Raw genomic sequence first — 23,322 nt, 5'->3', positions numbered from 1 at the left:
AGGCAAATGAACAAAAACTTAACTATTCAAAGAAATAACAGAGGTAGGTTTCTTAGGAAGAAACTGAGAATGCCCTGGGGATTATTTATTTATATACTATATATTTTACAAGAAAGAAAGAATTGTAAGGTAGCAGTGACTGTAAATTTACATGCCCTGATTTTTCACTCTACTTTTCTCATTCATAATTTACTTTTTTTATTACCTCTGTATGGTCTGTAAAACATTTTCCATTACATCATTGTTTCTTAAGCATATCCAGTAAGGAAAAAAAAAAAAACCATCTTGGTTGCTTGTAAAAAAGTAGAATACTACAATTTCTATAAACATTTCATGTCCTATTTCATAGACAATATATTTTTTTAGAATTACCTCCTTTTTGTTTACCATCTGTTTTTCCACCGTAGACCATCCTTCTGGGTTTGTTTTCTCTTTTTTCCCTCCAGTAATATATTTTGTGTGTGTGTGTGTTTATTGTTCGTAAATCTGTTGACTTATGTTTATCTCATTAGCATTTTTAAAATATAGTTTTTTCTGAGTACACCATTCTGGGGTGACAGTTAGTGTTTCCCAGTCCATTTGAAATATCATTAGATTGTCTCTGGCTCCTAATGTGGCTGTCTGTTGTCATTCTGTCATTTGCAGGTGATCTTTTCTGTTTACTCTTATGATCTTTGTCAAAGCTGGGTATCCTGCAGGTTCATTGTAATGTGTAAGTGTCTAGTTCTGGATTTCCACCTATTTCTTTTTCCTGGATATTGGGCTTGGTGGTGTGGATTGATATACTTCATTCATTCAGGAAGATTCACAATCATTAGTGCTACAAATATTACCTTTACTTCTTTTTCTCTATTCTCTCTCCCAGGTACTCTGGTTAGAGTTAGGTGAGATTTTTCACATTTTTTTCTTATATATCACTTGATCTGTCTTCCATATTTCCTACCTTTATGTCTCTGTGACATGTCACAGGATTTTCAGATCTATATTCAGATTCTAGTTCACCAATTTTTGGGAGGTGGCATCTCATACTCTCTTTAACACATCTGCCCTTTGGTTTTATTTAAATTTCAACCATTACATTTTTCAATTATAAAGCTTATATTTTCTTCTTTTTTAAACCTTCCTAGTCAGTTTTGGTCATCTCTCACTGCATGTTTGGGGTTTTACCCTTTATTTCTTTAAACATTTCATACATATTTTGTAGTACTAAGTCTGAGACCTCAGTATCTGATGTCCTGGGTGGTCGGAATCTATTTTTTTTCATTTCTTCCAAGTCTCATTTCTAGTGGTAGTTTCCCTGAACATTTTGTGATTGTTGGCTGTTATCTCCTGTTTGACATTATTTTATTGTGAAGAAGAACTTGGAGCCTGAATGCAGTGTATGTTCCATATGAGAGAGGGTTTGTGTGTTTCCACAGGGACTGTGGGGACATTGCAGACTGGGACCATTTGAAACCCTTTGAGGGTCTCTGGTATAATCCAAGCATCTCAGGTTCACCTCCCCATTCCCACTGCTAATGGAAAGCTGTATCTCCAGAACTTGGTGCTGATGTTGGCGTTTACCCTCAAGCTACTCCTTTAGTTTGCACTGTAGCTCACGGTTAAAATTTTAGCTCAAGATGAGGGCTTTTATTTTTGCTGAGGCCCCTTGGAGCTTTACTTCACCTATTTAAAGCTCAGCAATGCTATAAAAATTACGTTTTGTACAGGATCTACTTTTTTTTATTCTCAAGATACTCTTTTAGAGCCTGAAAATTGCCTGCTCCTGGAAGCTGAATGATAGATCATTGTAGCCCAGTAGCAATATGGGAATACCAAAATAGTTTAGTCAATATAAATAAGACAAACAGGAATATTTTAGAACAAACAAACACTAATTTGGCATTTTAATTTGTCCAGTTTTGTTACCTATACCAGATCTTGCTAGTTTGTGCCTTTTAGATATTACCCAAAATATTGTATTAATAAAATATTTGAAATCTTCTTGTTTAACAGAAGAAATAACTAGGCCACTGGGAGACTAGGAGATTACTAGTGGATAACTCTTATTAAAATTTCTGTTTGCCTTATTTTAATATGCTTTAGAATGTTCAAAGGAAGGAAAAAGAGGGAGTTGGTCCAGTAAGAAATCTCAGATCTGTGAAGTCAGGCCAAAGATGCCATATGTCCATTTTTCCATTAGGTAATAAAATCTTTATCCATTTAGGCATGGTTCCTTTCATATCAATTTATTTAATAATTTTATTAATATTTGTAGATTGCCCACTATATGGCACATAGTATTCCATATGATAGAAAACACAGGAAGGCACAATTAGAAGTCTCTAGACATACAGATCTTCCTTTCTATTCTCAGAACAGACATAAACAAGGAAGAGTAGGGAGATAGTATGGGAGGATGGTAAGGGCTAGGGAGAACAGTAAACATTGCAAGAGGAATAAAGTATGGTGGGGCTAAAAAAACGACAGATAGATGGATTTGCTGGTTCTGAGCACTTGGCTAATGAACCTTAGAACCTGGTCTGATGTGTCTTGGCTGGAACACTCCCATGGTCAGGTGAACAGATCGTTTAGGAAGTTGGTGTTCTCAGTTAAATTGTGTCCTCCAAAAAAGAGGTGTTAGAGGCCTTGCCCATAGTACCTCAGAATGTGACCATATTTAGAGATAGAGTCTTTACAGAAGTAATTTAGTTAAAATGAGGTCATTAGGACAGCTTTAATCCAGTATGACTGATGTCCTTATAAACACAGAAAAGTTTGGACACAGAGATGGACATACCCACAGGGAAGAACACCACTTGAAGATGAGGGTCATGCTGCCATAAGCCAAGGCTCCCTCAGAAGCTAGGAGAGAGGCATTTAGAGTAGCAGGGCCTTGATCTTGGACTTCTGGCTTCCAGAACACTGAGACATTCAACTTTTGTTGTTCAAGCCACTCACATTTGCAGTACTGTGTTAAAGTAGTCCTCACAAACCAAGGCAATCAGTAATTCATTGTAACTAAAGCTTCACAGTGTGTTGGATACTAGGAGATGACAAGCAAAAGAGTTCAAGAACTGCTGATAGCCTATTATGAGCCAGGAGGTTTTTATTTAATGAATATATAATGTCTATTTTATGCCAGTGACTATTCTAGATAATTTGTAAATATTAGCCAGTATGTATCCAAATAGCAATCCTATTACAGAGGTTCGCCCATTATTGTCATTTTAAAGATGTGGAGTCACATTTTGGTCATGCCGTCTACTTCCCCAGAGAAGAAAAACATTTGAACAAACTTTACATGACCATGCAGAGATTCTTGGGCCTTGAATAGGAGATTTTCCTGAGGGTTTCCCACACACATGGAAACACACAATTTTTTGAAGTCTTGTTTTGGTGATAGAGATGCATGGAAAAGGCATGCCCAAGATGAGGACATCCATGTTCTAGTCCCACCTCTGTTTCCTTAGCCACAGACCTTGGGTACGTCACTTAGCTTTCTTCCGTCTCCATTCTTACACTTGCTCATATTAACTGGATAACTGTAAAATCAAATCAGAGGATAAATTTAAATTTAAAAATAAACAACAAAGAAATAGTCTCCAATCCATAGTTTGCCCTAGAGATTTTTATTTTTCAAGGAACTATCCCCTCAATATCTCCCAAACAATGTATTAATTTATATTGTTTAAACATTTAGATCTAAGAACTCATTTCAATTATTTATCATATACTTGAAAGGCTTTGATATCATCTCACTGGAATGAAAGATACACATATAATCTAGTTTCAAAGAGATAAAAAAGGTTGATAGCAAGTTATGATTCATGTTGGGTAAGCATAAAACCAACCATATGTTAGTCCTTTATGCAAAGCTTTAGATTCAGAATTATAGATTGAACTATGTGTTAATCCCAGGACTCTTCTTGTAATTCACTGACGGCGTAGAACCTTAGAGAGGGAGTGATATTAACTAGAATGATAGTGAATAAAATCAGGTTGCCATGATGGATTCTTTTCTCCAAGGTCGTGGAATGGAGGTGGTATAACTCTAGACCCTTTCTCAAGTGTGTGATGGAGATGGGGGAAAGTGATCTTTTACCAAGACCTGGTGCATTAGTCGAGGTAAATAATACCGTGACAATCTTCAAATCCCACTCCCTTGACACAGTGAAGATTGATTTCTTGCTCTCATCATAGGTGTGGGGGCTGGTTAGGTATCTGAGCAGCTGGGTTGCAAGAGAGACTTCGAAACCCAGGCTCCTCCTCCTTATTCCACCATCTTGGACATGTGTCCTCCATGGTTACAGAGGAGAGAGGAGAGGGAGGACTGGAGAGTCACATGGCGAGGCTCACATCCAGTGGTCATGACTCACTTGCGTGGCCTTGACCTGACTAGACCCCTTTGCTCCCTGTTGTGATCAGTCCAGACCTTGTTGAGTGCCCTCAGTGTGCTAAGCCCTCTGTTTTCTCTGGGCTTTTGAATTGACCTTCATCCACCTTGGAACTCTTCCCTTGCCCCCTGCCGACATCTGTGCTTTTCACCATCATGAACAGCCTCCAAAGCACGCTTCTTCAGTTGAGTGCTATTATCTTGACAAGGAATTCTTACACATGGTTCATGTTCCTGGCGATGTTTACAAAGACAAATACTGATTATGTGTGTCTGAGAAATATTGCCAGTGCAAAGTCAGCCTTCATTGTGATATTTTAATTATGGTAGCATTTTGTATGATTTGTGAAACTTTTTTTTTAATTGATGGGACATAACTCATTTAAGTAGAAATCTATTACAGACATTTAAGTTGCTTACTATTTTTTTTTACTGTTACTGAAAATGCTGCAGTGAATAAAGGGATGTATTTTTAACCCATATCCCATGCGTATTCAGTATAGCTTCATAAAATGTATTCTCATCATAATTTCTTCAACATAATTGCATTATCATTTCTTATTTGTGGTGTGTCTCTAGCATCAGCCGCATCATCATTACCATTGTCATAATGCTTAATAGCAAGAGTAACAATAATATAATAATAATCACTGAGTGCATGCATCTGTGGGTACTAGGCTAGGCTTTTTATGCATATTACCTAATTTAAACTTCATCCTAATGCTATTCCATTAGAATTGTTATTATTCCAGTCTTACAGGTGGGGTTGCTATGGCCCCAAGGGGCCATGTGATCTGTCTATGGTTACTCAGCCAGCAAGTGGTGGAATTAGGCTCTAAACTATCATTTTTAGTTTCAAAGCTTTCACTTCTTTCATCCATCACTCCACACTATGCCTTGGTCAGGCCATCCAGGCTCCTGTTAGGGCTCCTAACTAACCTACTGTGTGATCTCTGGACTCAGGCCCCCCTAGTCTCAGCTTCCCTAACTATAGTAACCTTGATGGTGTGCTCCTTCCAGTGTCAGAGAGCAAAGGGCAGCAGTGTCTGTAGAAACATTTTGAAACTTGTACAATTCCAAGGGATAATTAAGAGATATTACTGGGTCACAAATAGGCTTTGTCAAGCAGACCCTTGGCAAATGTTAAGGATACACCCGGAAAACTCAGATCTCTAAACTGGATAACAAAACATTCTTCTTGTAAAATGCAGTGGTGTGCCAATGGAAAAAAAAAAATGTAAGGGACCCCCTTCACACCTTTAATGGTTCCACAAAAATGGAAGTCATTCATAAAGTTGTCACAACAAATACTGTCTAGAGTGTTTGTTGAAACAGTTTTGGGATTCACCTTTGATTAATGAATTTATGGGCGCGTTGATGTCCTAGCTCTGAGCCATCCCTGAACTTCATGTTCCTTCCTGCTTTATTCAGAACACATCTTCCGATGCTGAACTATACATAGTGAGTCTGTGTATGTTGAGAGGTCTGGTTCGAGTCCTTGCACTGTTACCAACATGCGTGGCACCCTCATGCAAGCTGTCCTCCCCACGTGTCCTTTTCTTCATTTACTTGTATGAGATGGATGGATTGGACAAGACGACATTTGAGACAGTAGTTCCCAAGTCTAGCCAATTTTCAGAATCACATGAAGGTCTTGTGAAAAAAGAAGCCATTTCTGAGCCCAACAACTGGGTGTTCTGATTCCGGACCTTTGAGGCAGGGTCAGGATCCACAGTGAGTTGCCTAACAGTTACTGAAGGCTAATTTGTGCAGATATTGTGCTCAACATGGTGTATAGGACTTTTTGTATCATTACAGTGGTTTGGGGTAAATGCTATTCTCATTCGCATTACGACCTATGCCAGGCTTTTCACTGCTTGCTCGTTGCTAACAGGCTCCAGGGGCTTGCATTTCTTTGTGATTGATTCCTTACTTATACGTATGTTGTAGCTCTAGGTTCTGAACCTGACAATCTTGGAGATCTGAATCTTGTGCTCATTGTTTCCATGCTTTTGCCTATTGCTCGAGCTTATTCAAATCAAGAGTCTGGACAGCCTAAGTTGGGGAGGGGTTAGTTGCCTGTGACTGAGGACCACTGCAGCCTTCTCTGAGGGTGGAGCCTCAGCTCCGAGTGTGTAACCAGGCTCCCTAACCACGCACATGTCCCAGGTCTCAGAGTCCCCAGAGCAGCGCCCTCTCCTCTTGGCTCTCAGGGCAGCCTGGCTTCTCTCTGCTCCTCTCAGGGATCCAGCTCAACATCTCAATTTTTTTGTTGGCTTACTTGTTTCCTTTGTTTTTATTTGGTTGTTCCGTTTTCTGGTGTGTGTCTGTGGGAGTGTCCTTGGAAACCTCTCCTACCTCTTAGAAGATCACCACTGCCTCAATAGGATGTTTTCATACGAGCAACTTGTTCTGCAGCAGGAAGGTCCCTTAGCTCTCCATAACCTGTCCATTCTTTCCTCTTTCTTTCTTTTTTTAAATATATGTCTCGTCTGTTAGAGTATAAGCTCCTTGAAGGTAGAGACCTTGATTCTCTTAAACTCAATTCTATCTTTAGTACTGAGTAGAGTTCCTATATGTAATACATTCTCAAAGCTTCTATGTGACATTGTTAAAAGCAAAAACATCTCTGTGACCCAAATACCAATTCATTTTTTACCCACAAGGAAATGAAAATGATATGTGGACCAAGTGATGGACTGAATATCGGAGCCATGAATTTTACTTCAGCGCCATGGTGTCCAACACGTTAGCGAGTAGCCTTATGTGGCTATATGCTTTTTAGTTTAAATTAATGAAAATCAAGTAAAACTTAAAATTTAGTTCTTTGGTCATCCTCTTTTCAACATTTCAGAAAGATCTCCTGGATAGTAATCCTCTATATAAAGGTTTCCATCCTCTGTACAAAAACTAGATTCCACAGCTGTCCATATGTGTTTCGCCATGGGATGTATCCCACAATGAGCAACTGCCTGGTTATTCCATTAGGAAACTCCTTCTGTATGTCAATATCCTTAATTCTGCTTTTCCAACAGCCCCGATTCTCAGTATGTAACAGTGGGTTTTGCCAACCTGAGTCTAAGCGCAAACCCTAGTTATTTCTTTTAAATGTTTAATGCAATTGAGTCAAAATGCAAAACACTATTCCTATTACTAAAAATAGCCACCCTCGATCTTCCATTTGACCTCTGATTCACAAGAACGAAGTGAGGCATGGGAAAACAAATATTTTAACATAAATACACACATACACATAAATAACAGTAGAATTGGATAATTGGAAGTTAGGGGTTTGTTTTGTTTTTCTTTTGAAGCCTTATCAGAATATTCTCACATTAAATGGGCTGGGTGAGAATGGCTAATATTTTCTATAATCCAGATTCTTATTAATTATTTGTACTCTGTTACTATGAGGAGGCTTCCTTCATACTTAACAATGAGGTGGTGCTTTGTGCAGGATTATTTTTGTACTATTTCCTTGAAGAGGCTATAGAATATCCCCTCTTGGCAGAATATTTTAGTGGTGGTTGCAGAAATTTACTACAGCTTTCTGAAGTGTAGTTTTATCAGCTCATTATATAGAAATGTAACCCAAATCTCCCATGGGACGTGTAAGTGGCAGGGTGGTGACGGAGGCGCCCCAGAGGTGAGGCTCACTGTGGGTGTTAAAGGAGGGAGGACTCAGTGCTCTGCCTTGAATGTGTGTGATTTACTGCTTGTGTGAATGTGATGAAAAAATAAAATCATTTGCGCTCTTTGGGAGAAAAGGCAATCTCTGCACGCAAGGTCTTCAAAACCGTGTATCAATTTCATATTCCCCACATCGTGTGAGATTCTTAAATTAAAAAAAGTGAATCTAAAAGCAGAACATAAGCCTTTTACATTTGGAAAATTTGCACAACAGAATACCAAAACATTTGCTGATGCACTTCTTTCGACTATGAAGCATAAACCTATTTCCCTTAAATATTATATGAATCCTGCTGTGATTTAAAAAGAAAAGTGGCATCTAATCATGGAACATTAAATCGACTTTGTTATGTGGTTTACTGGCTTATCTATCAAAACAGAATTCAAATCCATTTATAGAATGAAGTTTTGAGATTGCAAGAATAGCAATGAAAGTAAATACAAACACACTGGGGGAAAAGGAAGCATTCCAATGCTAAGCATTTCTATTCTAAGATAAAATCTTCTGGAGGGTTATGTTGTTGGTTTTTTTTTTTTTTTGCTGATTTCATCAAGAAACAGTATGAATTTTATTGTGTCTCATTTCAGTCTACAGAATAAGTATCATAATTAGCTTCAGATATTAATATTCCCCCAGATATATATACTTTACTATTAAATTTGCTGTTTAATTCATTAAAACTGCAAAGATGTTCTGCTTAAATTCCTACATATTTAAAGTAAGTAGCATAGTACTGATAGGTCGTAGATATTAAGTAAATATTTGTAAAACAGATGAATAGATAAATAAGTGAATGCTTTTAATTTCTTTTATATTTGGTGTACTTAAGAATTTCCATATTGCCTCTTTAGGGAAGAATATTTAATGAAGGATTCTTGTCAGAGAAAATCAAGACAAATTTTGCAGTTTTTAAAAATTATAGCTATTATAAATGCAGATAGTAGGTTAGAATTTGGAAAAACCAATAGCCCCCTGGGAGAAAATTGGTTTTATTTCAAAACACTTTATTTCTCTGGATAATTATAGTCTTAAGAATCGAAACACAAACAAGTGAATGATAAAAATAAGCAAAGCAGGAAAACGAAACTCTGCCATTTTATCAACTGAGCAATTTTTCACTTAGTATAATTCCCTACAGATTAATCCACAATTTTGCTTATGTCAGTAGAATATTCTTTATATTCCTAAATAATATTCCATGTTCGTTTAACCATTTACCCACTAAAATACATCTGGATTATTTCCACTTTGGGCCACTGTGAATACGTCTTACGGTGATTGATTTCTACTTTTATTCGGTGTAGAACATACTATATACACTTTCAATTTAAAACAAAAATTTTTTAAAGATTTAATTAATTAATTTAGAGAGCATGTGTGAGTGGGGATGGGGCAGCGGGAGAGGGAAGGAATCTCAAGCAGACAAGTCGCGAGCACGGAGCCCGGCGCGGGGCTTGATCTCAGCATCCTGAGATCATGACCTGAGTGTTGTGGTGGGTTGCTTTTTTATGTGGCCCAGGATACGGTCTGGCTTCGAGTATGCTCCATGAGTTCTTGGGAAAAAAATGTGTACCGTATTGCTGTCAGGTGGATCATCCTGTATCTGTCAGCAACATCGCATTGGCTCATTTTGTTGTTTCAATATGTAGTAGTTTCTCATGGTTACTGTAACCAATTCCCACAAACTTGGGAATGTGAAACAACAGAAATTTTTTCTTACACTGTCCTGAAGGTTGGAGTCTGAAATCACAGTGTGGGTGGGGCCGTGGTGTTTCCAGAGGGTTTGGGGGAGAATCTATTCCTTGAGTGTTCCTGCATCTGGTGGCTGCTGGCTCGCCTTGGTGTTTCTTGGCTTGTAGTGACATTACTGCCTGTGTTTCTGCCTCCACATCCTCATGGTGTGTGTGCGTGTGCATGCGTGTGCATGTGCATGCGTGTGCGTGTGCATGCGTGTGTGTGTGTACAATCTCCCTGCGTTTCTCTCTTATAAGGACACTTGGGATGAGTGCAGATGGTGTTATAATTTTTGTTTCAATCATTATGTATAATTTAGACAACTCAGGAGAAGGATACTCTCTGGTAATTATCCATATTTCTAGTCTTTCTGTTTTGTTTTGTTTTTTTTCCTTCCTGATGCTCTAAGATTCCTTCTCTTAATATCTTTCTGTTTGAAAATTTTTTTTGGCCATTCTTTTTTTTTTTTTTTAATTTATTCATGAGAGACAGAGAGAGAGAGAGAGAGAGAGAGAGGCAGAGGGAGAAGCAGGCTCCCAAGGAGCAGGGAGCCCGATGCGGGACTCGATCCCAGGATCCTGAGATCATGACCCGAGCCGAAGGCAGACGCTTAACCATCTGAGCCACCCAGGTGCCCCTGGCCATTCTTTAAGAGTAGGTCTGTTAGGACACAGACTTTTAGTTTTTCTTCAGCTACATATGGGTTTGTTTTCCCTAGGTTCTTCAAGAATAGTTTCCCCAGATGTAGAATTCACATGGACACTTCTTTTCTTTTGATATTCAAAAAAGCATGCTCCTTTCTTCTGGCCTCCATAGTTCCAGATGAGAAACCCACTTCCATTCAAATTAGTGTTCTCTGCAAGTAATGCATCCTTTCTCTGTGGCTGTTTTCAAGATATTTTCTTTGAATTTAGTTTTCAGGAGTTTAATTAGGGTATGAATTAAAGTGGGTTTCTTTGCAATTACCCTGTCTGAGGTTCACATAGCTCGTGGAATCTGTGGATTTATATTGTTCATCAAATTAGAGATTTTTTCAGCCATTATGTTTCCAAATGCTTTTTCAGTCCTATTCTTTCTCCTTTCCTCCTGGGACTCCCATAATATAAGGTTGGATTTTTGTTGTTGTTGTTGTTCTGCAGGTCTCTGAGGCTCTGTTTATTTTTATTTATTTATTTTAGTCTGTTTTCTCTCTCTGTTCAGACTGAGTAAATTCTCTCAAACTATCCTCAAATTCACTGATCGGTCCCATCATGTCTACTCTCATTTTGAGCCCACCCAGCCAATTTTCTACTTTCGTGGCATTTTTCAGCTCTTTGATCAACACTTGGTTATTTTTATATCTTCTATTGCTTTACTAAGATTTTCTAATTTTTTGTTCTCCTCAAAAGAATTTGTAATTGCTTGTCGAAACATTTTGTGATGGGTTCTTTAAAATTCTTGACAGATAATTCCAGTATCTGATCCATTTCAGCGTTAGCATGGATTGATTGCCTTTTCTCATTCAAGATGTGATTTTCCTGGTTCGTATTATGACGCGTGGCTTCCTATTGCAGCCTGGACAGTTTGGCTGTTATGTTAGAAGATAGGAGAGCCTGTTGCAGTTTTTATTTTCACAAGTGGTCGCTCTGTTTAGGTTTGGCATGCGGGTCCTGGCCTCCTTGCGTGGGCAGTGGCTACAATGACTAATTTTCAGAGCTTACATGGTGCTCTTTTCATCTGTTGGGTTCATTTAATGCATCTGGGGCTCCCACTGGCTCTTGTTAATGCTGCTTGAGGGGGAAGAGCTAGCTCCCAGAGGTGAGGTGCCCTGGTACCTTTATGCAAAAGAGGAGGTTTTTCCCAAGCATGTGGGAAACGAGTACTTCTTGATGGGGCCCTGGTGGCGAGATCCTTATTCCTGGTGGCTCCTGCCATGTGCCTCGGGAGGGGCCTTGAGAGCAGGAGAACCTCAGCACTGTGAGGACATACAAGTCTCTCAGGCTGCGCATGTGTCTGCTAGTGTTTCTTTCTTTTTTTTCCTTCTGGATCTAATTCTTCAAAGTGAATATTCCTCTGTGAGAACAAAGGCCCACCTGGACACCAGGGACGAATCATTCTGCCTCTGCTTGTGTAAGCTATACCCTAAAGATCTGAAATATCCAAAATCACATCTCGAAGTGACTCTTCCACTACACTGATGTAGGGCGAGAGGCATGCAGGTAGCTATTTAAATCTGCATCAAGAGCAGCAACTTCTGTCTTTTCTCCTGCCTGTTGTGAATATCTCATTAAGGGTATTTTGCTATCACATTGGTTTGCGTGTAGAATTATTACTGCCCCCTCGGCCCCCACCCAACACCCTTACCCATCCTGCTTCTTCAGTGGTTAAGAGCACATCCTCTGGAGTCCATCCAACTTGGGTTTAAATGCTGACCCTGCTGTTTATTAGCCTGTGCATTCTGAGCAAGTCTCTTACTTCCCTAAGTCTCATCTAAAAAATGAGGACAGTAATAGGGTAAAGTAAAATTTAATAACAACATGTCTGTTAAGTCGGCGTAGTACCTACCTGGTGGCAAGCACTCAGCACATGTGATGAATTAGCTGGGTGCACGTCCTCATCAACATCATTATTATTTCATCTCCATTTTAGAGATAAACCAAAGCTTTGAAAGTATAAGTAACTGAGTCAGTTTGCCCACGTAAGTTCAAGAGAGCTGGAATTCAAACCCAGGTCGGACTTTCTACAAATCCTCTTTGCTAACCATTGGACAAAACCATGCCACCAATGATTATCTTGGCGAGACTTGAGTCTCCATGGGAGCATGGGTTTGTTAGTCCATGTTCAGGATATGCAGAAATACAAGGATGTACAATTGTATGATCCAGACATATTCAATTTTCAATTAATTATTATTTATAGTGGTGAATATTTTTATAGAGCTATCTGTGCATAAAAATAAAAGTAACCCACCTGGTTTAATAGAACCTGATCACCAAACTTTGTAAAAGGATGACTTTAACCCTTTTGCCCAGTCAAATACTCCTTTGTATGATGCTTACTAGTTTTTGAAATCTGATAGTTTTTAAATCTGATAGTTTTTCTTAGTCATTATGCTCTTTCATTTAAATTTTAGTATAATTTGAGATGCAGTAAAAACTTAGATGTTTCCATTTTATGCAGTTTTCCACAAATCTTCTTCTACATAAGAATATATAGTTTCTATAATAGTTTTGCACATTGCTAGATGAACAAGTGAGGATCATGGTGAATTCCTGAATTTATAATTACAATGGAACAGAAGGAAATCAGGAGGAACAATTTGTTATTACCAATTAAAGTAAAAATGCATTTATGATAGAGACACAAATACTCCAGTTGCATTTGCCCATTTATTAAATATGGGAAAAATTCACTGATGAAAAATATAAAAAAAGGAAGTTATTTCCTGGGTACATTGGGGTTCTTTACGAGTTGCTATTCTGTAGTGTAGGAGGTAAGCAGTTACTTTTTCCCTTCTCAGGCTCTGCTGATTCAGAGATTTCAAAAAAACAAAAACAAAAACAAAACAAACCAACTAATGGCCACACATAGATCATGAACCTATTTGTTTTATATTTTTGAGATAGGAATATTAGATATTTGACTCAGCTTCTTTGTAAGTTAAATGAAAACACTATTATTTATTACATATAGCAAATAATACATAATGTTATTAGTGCATATACACATAGGCTGATTCCACATTTGACATAAAGAGAGAGATGGAGGCAAAGGAAGAAAAGAAGAGGGTCCATTTGTGATGGGACACGTGGAGGTTGATACTTTGGAAGGAGGAGCAAAGAGAAAGGCACTGAGGAAAGGAGGGAAGGGGGAAGGAGTGCATGGGGGGGAGGGGGAGACAGGCAGCAGAAGAGACAAAGACTGAGTGGAGAGAGGATGCTGGAAGGAAGTGTAAGTCCCCAGAACAGAAGGGAGAAGAAAGCTAGATGGTGAAGAAAAAGAGAATAACTAGAAATGGCGGGGGGGGGGGGGGGGGAAGAGAAATAGAGAGAGAGACCACACAGAAGTCTAAATCCCTGAGTATCAGAGGTTTGCTTTTACCTTAAATCTTAAGAATAAGTTGAATATGCTCAGTTTTTAGCTACGATGTTGTACATTTTGTGTCTTCCTATGACACCTTCACCATCCCAACAATGGGAAAGTATGTATCATTAACAATACCCTTCCCCCAAAAAGCATACTAGGTAGGTAGAAAACAACCTGGAAATTCTTCTCAGAACAATTATTTCTGTCTGTAGTCAGACCATAGTCTGCAGGCTTGGGAGCCCACCTTGCGTGGGAACTGGAAGTGTCTTCTGCACACTGTTCTCTGGCCCCCACCACCATCCTTTGGTATCTCGGAGATGGGGAATCTTCTTTTATCATTTTATGCTTATCACCCAGAGCAGTGTGAGTGAAGAGAAAACAAATATCTCAATGAACAAATGAGAGTATTATGTACCAAAGGAGGAAATACTAGCAGAAACTTCACAGAAGATGAAGTGAACATTTCATTTCGTAAAAATTACAGCGTCAAGCAAGGACTCAATTTTATTTCCGTGCCTGTACTGGATCTTAGTGAACGGTGAAGGGGGAACGAAGTACAAGATAGATGTAGGCTTCAAAACCCAAATGCGTGCAGTTTTATCGCATATTTGTTCTGTGCCTCTAGTTTCATCAACCAGCCTAGCTACTTCATGCTTATGAAGAATAAAGGAAAATGGCACACCTGGGTGGCTCAGTTGGTTAAGCATCTGCTTTCGGCTCAGGTCATGATCCCAGGGTCCTAGGATCGGGTCCCACATCGGGTTCCCTGCTCAGCAGGGAGTCTGCTTCTCCCTCTGCCTGCCACTCCCCCTGCTTGTGCTCTCCTGCTCGCTCTCTCTCTCTCTGACAAATAAATAAAATCTTTAAAAAATATATTTGGAAAAAAAAAGAATAGAGGAAAATAAATTTATTGAGCACATTCCACTTGGCAGTGGAAGATGACTTAGGTTAAATGGATGTGCAGTCTTGGCTGGTCAGCTCCGAGGCTGTCCTTTCTAGGTCATTCCACCCACTCTCCTCTCCAGGTGTGCTGAGATCCCCTACTCTGACCCGGATAACTGTATTTGTATAGACACATCCTAAGTGTGCTTCCTTTCCTGTGGCTGCTCCTTGCCTTGGAGGGCCTTGGAGGGCGCCAAGCTGAGATAGCATCAATCTGTTCCCTAAGGGAAAACACGAAACCTCAGTCCCCCAAGTTCTCCAGTCAAAGAGCACAGAGAGGAGGGACCCTCTTCAGATTCTTTATCTTCTTACCTGAATTCCTTTAGTTCTAGTCTGACGTGGGGGTTTATTTTCAGCTTATAGTGAACATGCCAGTTGACTGATAGTTGCTTCCTCATAATCCTGACTTATCATGTCTCGTTTTTATTTTTAAGATTAAGTGAATCATTCCCTAGTCAGTGCAAGAACTACTGTATATTCAAAGGTCTACAAACTGCTTGAAAAATGACTTACTTAAGGCCAAACAATTATTTTGATTTATTTTAATCTTCTGGACTTTTTCCCCTGAGTGTTATTTTAATGACAGTTGACTATAGTTGTTCTGACAGATGGATTTGTCCCAATTTTATTATTAAGCAGGCTGAAAGGTGTTAAACTGACTCATGAGCCTGTTTCGTGCTGTGCCTGAGTGTAATTTCATTTTGAATAAAACATGTTTCCCAGATTCATTTCTCATTGATCTCACTCTTTGTTTCATCATTGTCTTTAAAAAGTGGCCAAGTGGGGTGTGGTAACAAAGATTTCCATTCAGAACGGTGAATTTTACATGGGCTGTAAACCATACTGAAATTTGCTCCTACAGATGCAGAAATTCAGCATAGCTCATGGTACATTTCTTGCTCCTCCTCTTCAGATAGTAAGTTAAATTTTTGTGAACCTACTATGTGAAGAAGAGCACGGATTAAAATTTCATGTTCCTTCTGCAGGTGATGGAAGTCAAAGGACAGATGATCCATGTCCCAGAATCAAATTCCATCTTATTCCTGGGCTCTCCGTGCGTGGACAAGTTGGACGAACTCATGGGCCGAGGGCTGCATCTCTCGGACATCCCGATCCATGATGCCACCCGAGACGTCATTCTGGTTGGTGAGCAGGCAAAGGCACAGGATGGCTTGAAGAAGAGGATGGATAAATTAAAGGCAACCTTGGAAAGAACTCACCAGGCCCTGGAAGAAGAAAAAAAGAAAACAGTCGATCTTCTGTATTCTATTTTCCCTGGTGACGTCGCCCAGCTGTTGTGGCAAGGACAGCAGGTGCAGGCCAGGAAGTTTGACGATGTCACCATGCTCTTCTCGGACATTGTTGGATTCACAGCCATCTGTGCTCAGTGCACCCCCATGCAGGTGATCAGCATGCTGAATGAACTGTACACCAGGTTTGACCACCAGTGTGGATTTTTGGATATTTATAAGGTAAAGGGGTTTAGTTGCTCATCCATAAATATTTTATATATATGTGTGTGTGTATATATATATATATATTTATTATTAACATATAATGTATTATTTGTTTCAGAGGTACAGATCTGAGATTCAACAGTCTTACACAATTCACAGCGCTCACCATAGCACATACCCTCCCCAGTGTCCATCACCCAGCCACCCCATCCCGCCCACCCCCCTCCACTCCAGCAACATCCACAAATATTTTTAATCATAAATTATCTTAAATTGCTAGGATGCAGGTTTTTTTTTTAAATTAAACTTGGTAGCTGTAGAGCTAATTCTTCAAGTTTATTATTATTACAGAATTAAATTGCTGAGCTCCTGGCAACTTTTCAAACATAATTAATCTTTCTTAGAGAACAGGATTCCAATATAAACCAAGAATTTTCCTTTGACAGTTAAGAAGAAGAAGTAAATTATGTTAAAATATGCATTGCATTATCAGTTAAATGATGATTAATATGTTTTTGCACTGCATTGTCAAATAAGGTAGGTCCCTCTAATTCTGAAGGAATACTTGTAAATGTTCTAGCTATTACCAAATGACCAGTGGTTTTTAGTGGAAGCACTTTAATTTGTCCAACTAAATAGTGGAAGAACTTTGAAAATAGTTACCCATCACCATTTTTGGGGTCTGATTTGTTGAACTCCTAATGAATTTCTTACTAAAATCAGAGCAATCTCTTGAGTGATTCAGCCTCATAGCTACCTAATGAATAACTCTGTAACTTTTCATAATTTCACATGATTACACAATGTTGGGGTACGTGGGTTTTTTTAATATAAAGGACAGAAAGTGCTTTTAGTATAAATAGTAGTGAACTGTAGGCTTTTATTTTCTCTTTACTAATCCATTTAAACTGCTCCTTCGTGTTATAGTATGATCTACACATAAGATGACTTGGAAAGAAACATTGTAGTTTCATCTTATTATCCCAGAGGGTGTTTTCATTAAGGTGTCTCTCCTTTAGAGAAACATGTTCTGTAGTTCCATTATGTATAACTTGCAGCCAGTGCTAAATATTTTAGTGAGTCCCTTCGGAGGGGTGAACATTCACTGTGCGGTATATAGGAGGGATTTGCCTTGTACAAAATGAGTTCTTATAAATTATCTTCAACTTCCTTATAATTTGTTGTTATATGATTTATGATAGAGGTAGCCGGAAGTCTGATCTTAAACCAGAGAGACACTACAGTGAGTTTGTCACTGTTACACTCAGTCATTTCCAGGAAGTAGAGCGATTGGCCTGAATTTGCCAGTGCGTTGCTTTCTCCAGGCTGGGACTCTACTGCACTAATCTCAGCAACGACCAGTCCCCTTCCTCTGTGAACCCCTGATTTGCTGTGATAGCTTTCTTGGCCTAAAGTAGTCATGTTATTTTGGCCCTAAACTCTTACAACTGAATGAGAGTGATAAGCAGATAAATAGAGTCTTCCTTGGAAAAGCGAGGGGATCCGTAAGTTAAATATAAGCATCAGGTTTTGAGAAAAGAAGAAATGTGGTGTTTTCCTGAGGATACCACAACAGCCTCAAGGTTTAAGAATACGGATTTCACAGACATCAAGTTTCCTTTCCCTTCAGATAAGCTAGGACACCTCACACACACACACACACACACACACACACACACACAAAATGCATGGCAATATCCTGCAGGATCCTCAGATTTTTCTGTATGTTTTTTACACCACGGACAGTTCCATATAGTGATACATAACTATCAGCCAGTTTTAACTTACAAAGTGGATTTACAATTTCCCCGATACTCAAGACTGGCTTTCCATCCTTCATGTATAAACAAAACATTCCTGGTTCACAAATTCTGTTAAACAGAACTTGCTTATGAAATTTCAGCGATAAATGTATAAAGTAATACAATTTCAAGGCCAGGTGTTTTTAATATCCGTCTGTATCTTGAATAGGTGTCTGAGGCAGTTTTCATGTTTACTCAGGTTTATGGGTGTTGAGTTTAGGGTCCAGACAAGGAAACATGTTATGTGCTGAGGCAGGAGTGTTGATGACATGGCCAGAGAGAGGGAAAGACAAAATAAAGAGATCCTTGCATAGGATAAAACAATGTACCTTATAGGAAATGCATTAGGAGGAATATAAATTAGATATCCTCTTACATGCCTAATTTGAGATTTCTAATCATCATAAATAGACTAGCTTATTTTTTTAGAAAATTTATACAGTGCTGTTTTATACCATGAGCTATCTGCTAGATTTTTAATGGCTATTGAAAAAAAAATTCCAAAGTAGAATTTTTAAAGGACCATACACCCACTGATTTCATAAGTACTTGCTGGACTTAAAGTACATTTAAAATATTTGTGGAATAATCATACTGCAGAGAAAAATATGGTGGAGCCCACTTTTACGCTAGAAATGTGAAAGGAAACCAGGTGGAACTGAATGCCAGGAAAAACCTAGAGAGAGTGCCCCACAGGGGGGCATTTAAAGTCTGTTCCTGCCTAGTGAGACTACTTTCCAAATTGATGGTTGTCCTTTTCTTGATCATCTTATTATTCCGTGTTTACCTATCGTTAGGGAAGATGATGCAGAGATAGATTATAATTCCAGGGGTAGAATTCAGCTAAATTAGGCCATAATGAGAAACACACCTTCTATACAGAAGGAGGTGTAAGAGAAAGCTATAGATTTTACCATGCCTATTTCAGGCATGGGGAAAATTAAAGCCTTTACAATGCTTGGCTGCCAAGATGTTACAGGTGTATGAATACTAAATAAAAGCTAGGTAAATTGAAGGAAGCATGGGTTATAATTTTGATCCTCTTATAATTAGAAAAGCAAATATTTAGTAAAAAGTCAACATAAAGAGTGCGCTGTATAATATTTTGCTCTTTAGGTTTTATAGGGTATCGGGGATGAACAAAGAACCGGCAATTCTAAATTTCTTATTATTGGCATATAGATAATGATAATGATGATGATGATGATGGCATTGGAAATTGAAGCAACCTAATGAGGGTTTTGCCTTATTTTATATTTTTGCCTCTGGCAAGACCATTGGTTAGAAATAAGGGAGAAGCAAGAAGGGTTAGTGAGCCCTTCATGCTCCTCTCATTCCTTTGAGCCGAGGGTACCGCACCCCAGTGCTATCTCAAATGTATTCCTTAGACATCTCTTCTTTGCACCTTTAAAGACTTTTTAAACTGCAATTTCTCCATTTCTGTCCCCTGTAAAGTTAAGATACTAAATGTCCCCACCCCAGAGTTCCTGTTGTATTTCAATGAGCTGATAGGGGCAAAGTGCTTAGAATAGGAGTAGGAGTGAATGTCCTTGGGAGCTGTCCTTGTTAGCTCTCGGCCAGGTGCATCTGGACCTACCTGAGCGTGAATATGTGACTATCTGTGCGTTTTTGTATGTGTGTAACAGTGCACCCAGTGCTGATGACAAAAGAATGAAAAATCATCTCACTTAATCTCCCATGATTAACATGTGGGGTTGTTTCATTATGTCCATTGAGAAAGGTTAAATAATCCAGACAGTGTGACTCATAAATCAGAATTTGAACTACAGCTGATTCTATCTGATTCTAAAAGCCTATAATATTTTCACAAGTCTGGGCTGTTATCTAGACAAAGATAAAATAATAAAAAGAAAAAGTGGAACTGGTTTTAAAACTATGTTGCAGGATCAGTAACTAGAATTAGGCTGTCAACTATTGAAGAAAAGTTCTGTGATTGCATTGCCCAAATCTTCCCACTTCCCTTCTAGTAGCAAATAGTTCAGAGTTTTGAGAAGCTGCATTTAAAAGTTGGGGGCTCTTGGGCGCCTGGGTGGCTCAGTCAGTTGAGCATCCGACTCTTGATTTCAGCTCAGGCTGTGATCTCAGGGTCGTGAGATCGAGCCCCACATTGGGCTCCATGCTGGGTGTGGAGTCTGCTTAAGATTCTCTCTGTCCCTCTCCCTCTGCCCCTCTCTTTCCACTCGCTCGCTCTCTCAAAAAAAAAAAAAAAAAAGTTGCGGACTCTCCCATCTGCCATCCTCCTTTTTTGTCAGAAACCAGTAGCATCTTCTCTCCTAATTCTTTTTATGGAGAAACAACATACCAAGAATGGAACAGTGGGCAATAGGCAATATAGTTTTAAAATAATAAAATGAATAAAAGTTGATTTTTAAAAATCATCTTGCCCAGGAAACCCTTAAAAAATGTTAGTAATAAAATCTTCTCTTTTGTGGTGGGGGTAGAAAGAGCATTTCCATTGCAAACCCCAAGCTTGGTTTGCAGATGTCAGTGAAGTTAAACATTGAGCATCACTGTCCAACTTGGGTTGGGGAGAAGGGGTAGAAAAACAAGACAGAGCAGCCAGAAAACGCCAGAAGATCTGTTAGATCAAGGAACCTGATGTTTATCATCTAAAGAATGACACAAAATTCATATTGACAAGGGAATGCAAGTATTCTAAGTTAATGTGGAAAAGCTGAGTACAGCAAAGTAGGAAGGAACAGAAATCCAGACTCATTCTTAGGGGAACAAGACCTCGGCACTGAGCATTAGGAGACCGGATTTCAGGAACTGGAAATCGGGCACTGTGTCCAGGCAGCAAATATGAAGATAGACATCAGGACCAACTGATACAGAACCAGAGTCTTTTCCCTCTCCGGGACCAGCCTGAGAGCCAGTGGATGCATAGGAGCCCCCCTGTAGAGTCAACGGGTAACCAAATAATGCAGCCTCATCGAAGGATATAGGGATGTCTACTGAGCTTTTAAATGCTGAAACAGGGATTAGACCCACAGAGAAACTGGAGTTAGCCGGTTAATTCTATCCATTCTTGAAAATGAATAGAACGTATTTGGAAGGACACTCTTGACATTAATATAATTTGAAAATTGCCAGATAGCTTGAGTTCTGAAAATCTCTGAAAACCAGTGGAAACACTGTTGACTTTATAACCTCCAAATGTCTATAAATACACCACCAATAAAAAGACCTAGAAATCCATTAGGATCATATGCATTTCACATAATTTATATAAGTAGATTGTTCTGCTTTGGTCTATGAGCTATAGACTCATTCTAACTGTAACTCCTGAACGGTTTTGTGGAAAAAGCCTGTACATCCTAAAAATGAATACAGAACGCAGAAGTAAAAGGTGATAAATATCCACAATAGAAAGGCTTATATATCAGGTGGACAGAGTTCAGTTTTGAATAGGCATGTTAATACCCCACGGAAACTGAGAGGCACCCCTTTGGATTCAGATGTCTTGGTGAAGACTGCGTATGCTTTGCACTGATAAGCTAGTGGTTTGTAAACTGGATAAAGCAGACATTTTGCAAATTTACCAGGCTACAGAACTCGATGCCTCGAGAATTTTGATTTGTCTTGTCTTTTGACAATATGGAGCACTCCCACAGCCTTTGTTCACTGGACCTTCAGCCGGCTTTCAGAAAATGAAGCAGAATCTCAAGGATATCACTCTAGCATGAACTGGATTCTGCAGGACAAAAAAAAAAAAAACAAAACTGAACTGCCTTTCTTCCCCCTTGGTTTGTTTTATGATAAAATAGCTTTTTAAAATACTTAAGCACTTAGGTTATTCTTGGAATTTTAGAAATATGTATCTATCATCTTACTCCATTTCCCAGCACAGAATGCCAGTTCCATTTGGTAACGAGTGAGTGACTGGTTCATTTTTTTTTTCCCCCTGAGATTTACATATTTTCTGCTTTAATGATCAGTGCACATACTTTTGAAATTAAAGTTACCAAAGATTTGTACTAGTTCTTCTCAGGGCTTTCCATCAACATCAGTGCCACTGATTTTTGCTAGAAATGAAGTCACAGCGTCTTCTCATAAGTCTAGAAAACAGGAATTTCTGAAGTGAATATATATATATATATATATATATATATTTCATTCATTCACTTAATAAACATTTTTGACTCACTCGCTTGGCAATAGGGTATGACTCCCATGGAAGCTTATAAAATGTGATGGAAATTAGTATATATTTTTAGCCCAATTTTAATGAGTAGAGAAGAACTAATTTATATGCTTTATAAGGTAAGGTGAAAGTCACAGATAAGCATTCTGTTCTGATATCTTTTCTACTAGGGGGATTGTATTGTCACTTTCAAAATACATTAATGCCCTAAAAATTACCTGACCAGGGTTTTGCCTCATTTAAATTTTTGCCTTGAGCAAGTACTTAGGCTGGAGATTAGGGAGAAACAAGGGGAAGGGCAGATGCTTTTGCATGTTCCCACCTCTGCCTTCAGCCAGAGCTGCTGAACTCTGCTGCTAACTTGCCCTGCATTCCTCGGAGTTCTGGTCCTGCTACATTTAACCCCTTACTTACCATCTCTGCTTGAGTTTCACCATCTGTAAATAAACTAATTTCATCTACCTCATAGTTATATTTTATGAGCTTTTAAATGAAATACCTATAAAGTGCTTATTGCAGTGTCTGGTCCATGGTAGTAAATATCCATGCTAACTGTCCTTTCTCAAATAGGTGTTTCTGGGCATAGATGGTGAGTAGGTATGTGTTTTCTATACACATGCTTGTATGTGTGTGTGTTTGTGTATAAATACGGTGGAGCCAGTGCTTATTAGAAATAGATGAAATGCTCATTTGCTTGGGTGCATTCTTTCAGGTTATTAGAATTACATTGTATACCAGAGAAAGTGGATGAGGGAAGGGTATGGAGAGAGGTCAAAGTAGGGGCTAAGAGAGAAGCTCCCTGACACGCATTTTTTGTAGCATCGTCACTGGGTCCTTGTGGATCCTCATTCCTGAAGATGGGTCCATAGTCTGTCTTCATTTTTATCTGAATAACCCAAGTTACAAAATGGAATTTATGAAGATGACAGTGTTTTTCTATAATATTGACTCATGCAATGTCTATGACCAACACTATGAAACTGAACCTAAAATGTTTATTTTTTTTATGTTTTAATCTGACATCCCAAATGATGTTCCTTCTATATTCTAACATTTTCTTTCATGTTGTGACAAATTCTGAAACACAGAGA

At 38.8% G+C, this 23,322-nt stretch overlaps 1 protein-coding gene across 2 annotated transcripts in view; it reads left to right on the top strand.

Annotated features, from left to right (window-relative positions):
- Positions 1 to 23,322, top strand: part of GUCY1A2 (guanylate cyclase 1 soluble subunit alpha 2) — a 290,015-nt gene that overhangs the window by 139,351 nt on the left and 127,342 nt on the right. For both annotated transcript variants that reach the window (XM_035008838.1, XM_035008839.1), the window contains exon 4: positions 15,794 to 16,279. In XM_035008838.1, coding sequence (XP_034864729.1) covers positions 15,794 to 16,279 — 486 coding nt within the window. The remainder of the gene's footprint in view (positions 1 to 15,793; positions 16,280 to 23,322) is intronic.

This window comes from Mirounga leonina, unplaced genomic scaffold, assembly GCF_011800145.1.
Source record: "Mirounga leonina isolate KUSES-001 unplaced genomic scaffold, KU_Mleo_1.0 Mir_153, whole genome shotgun sequence".
In the NCBI taxonomy this organism is placed as follows: Eukaryota; Metazoa; Chordata; class Mammalia; order Carnivora; family Phocidae; genus Mirounga; species Mirounga leonina.
This window is presented reverse-complemented; position numbering and strand designations above follow the sequence as displayed.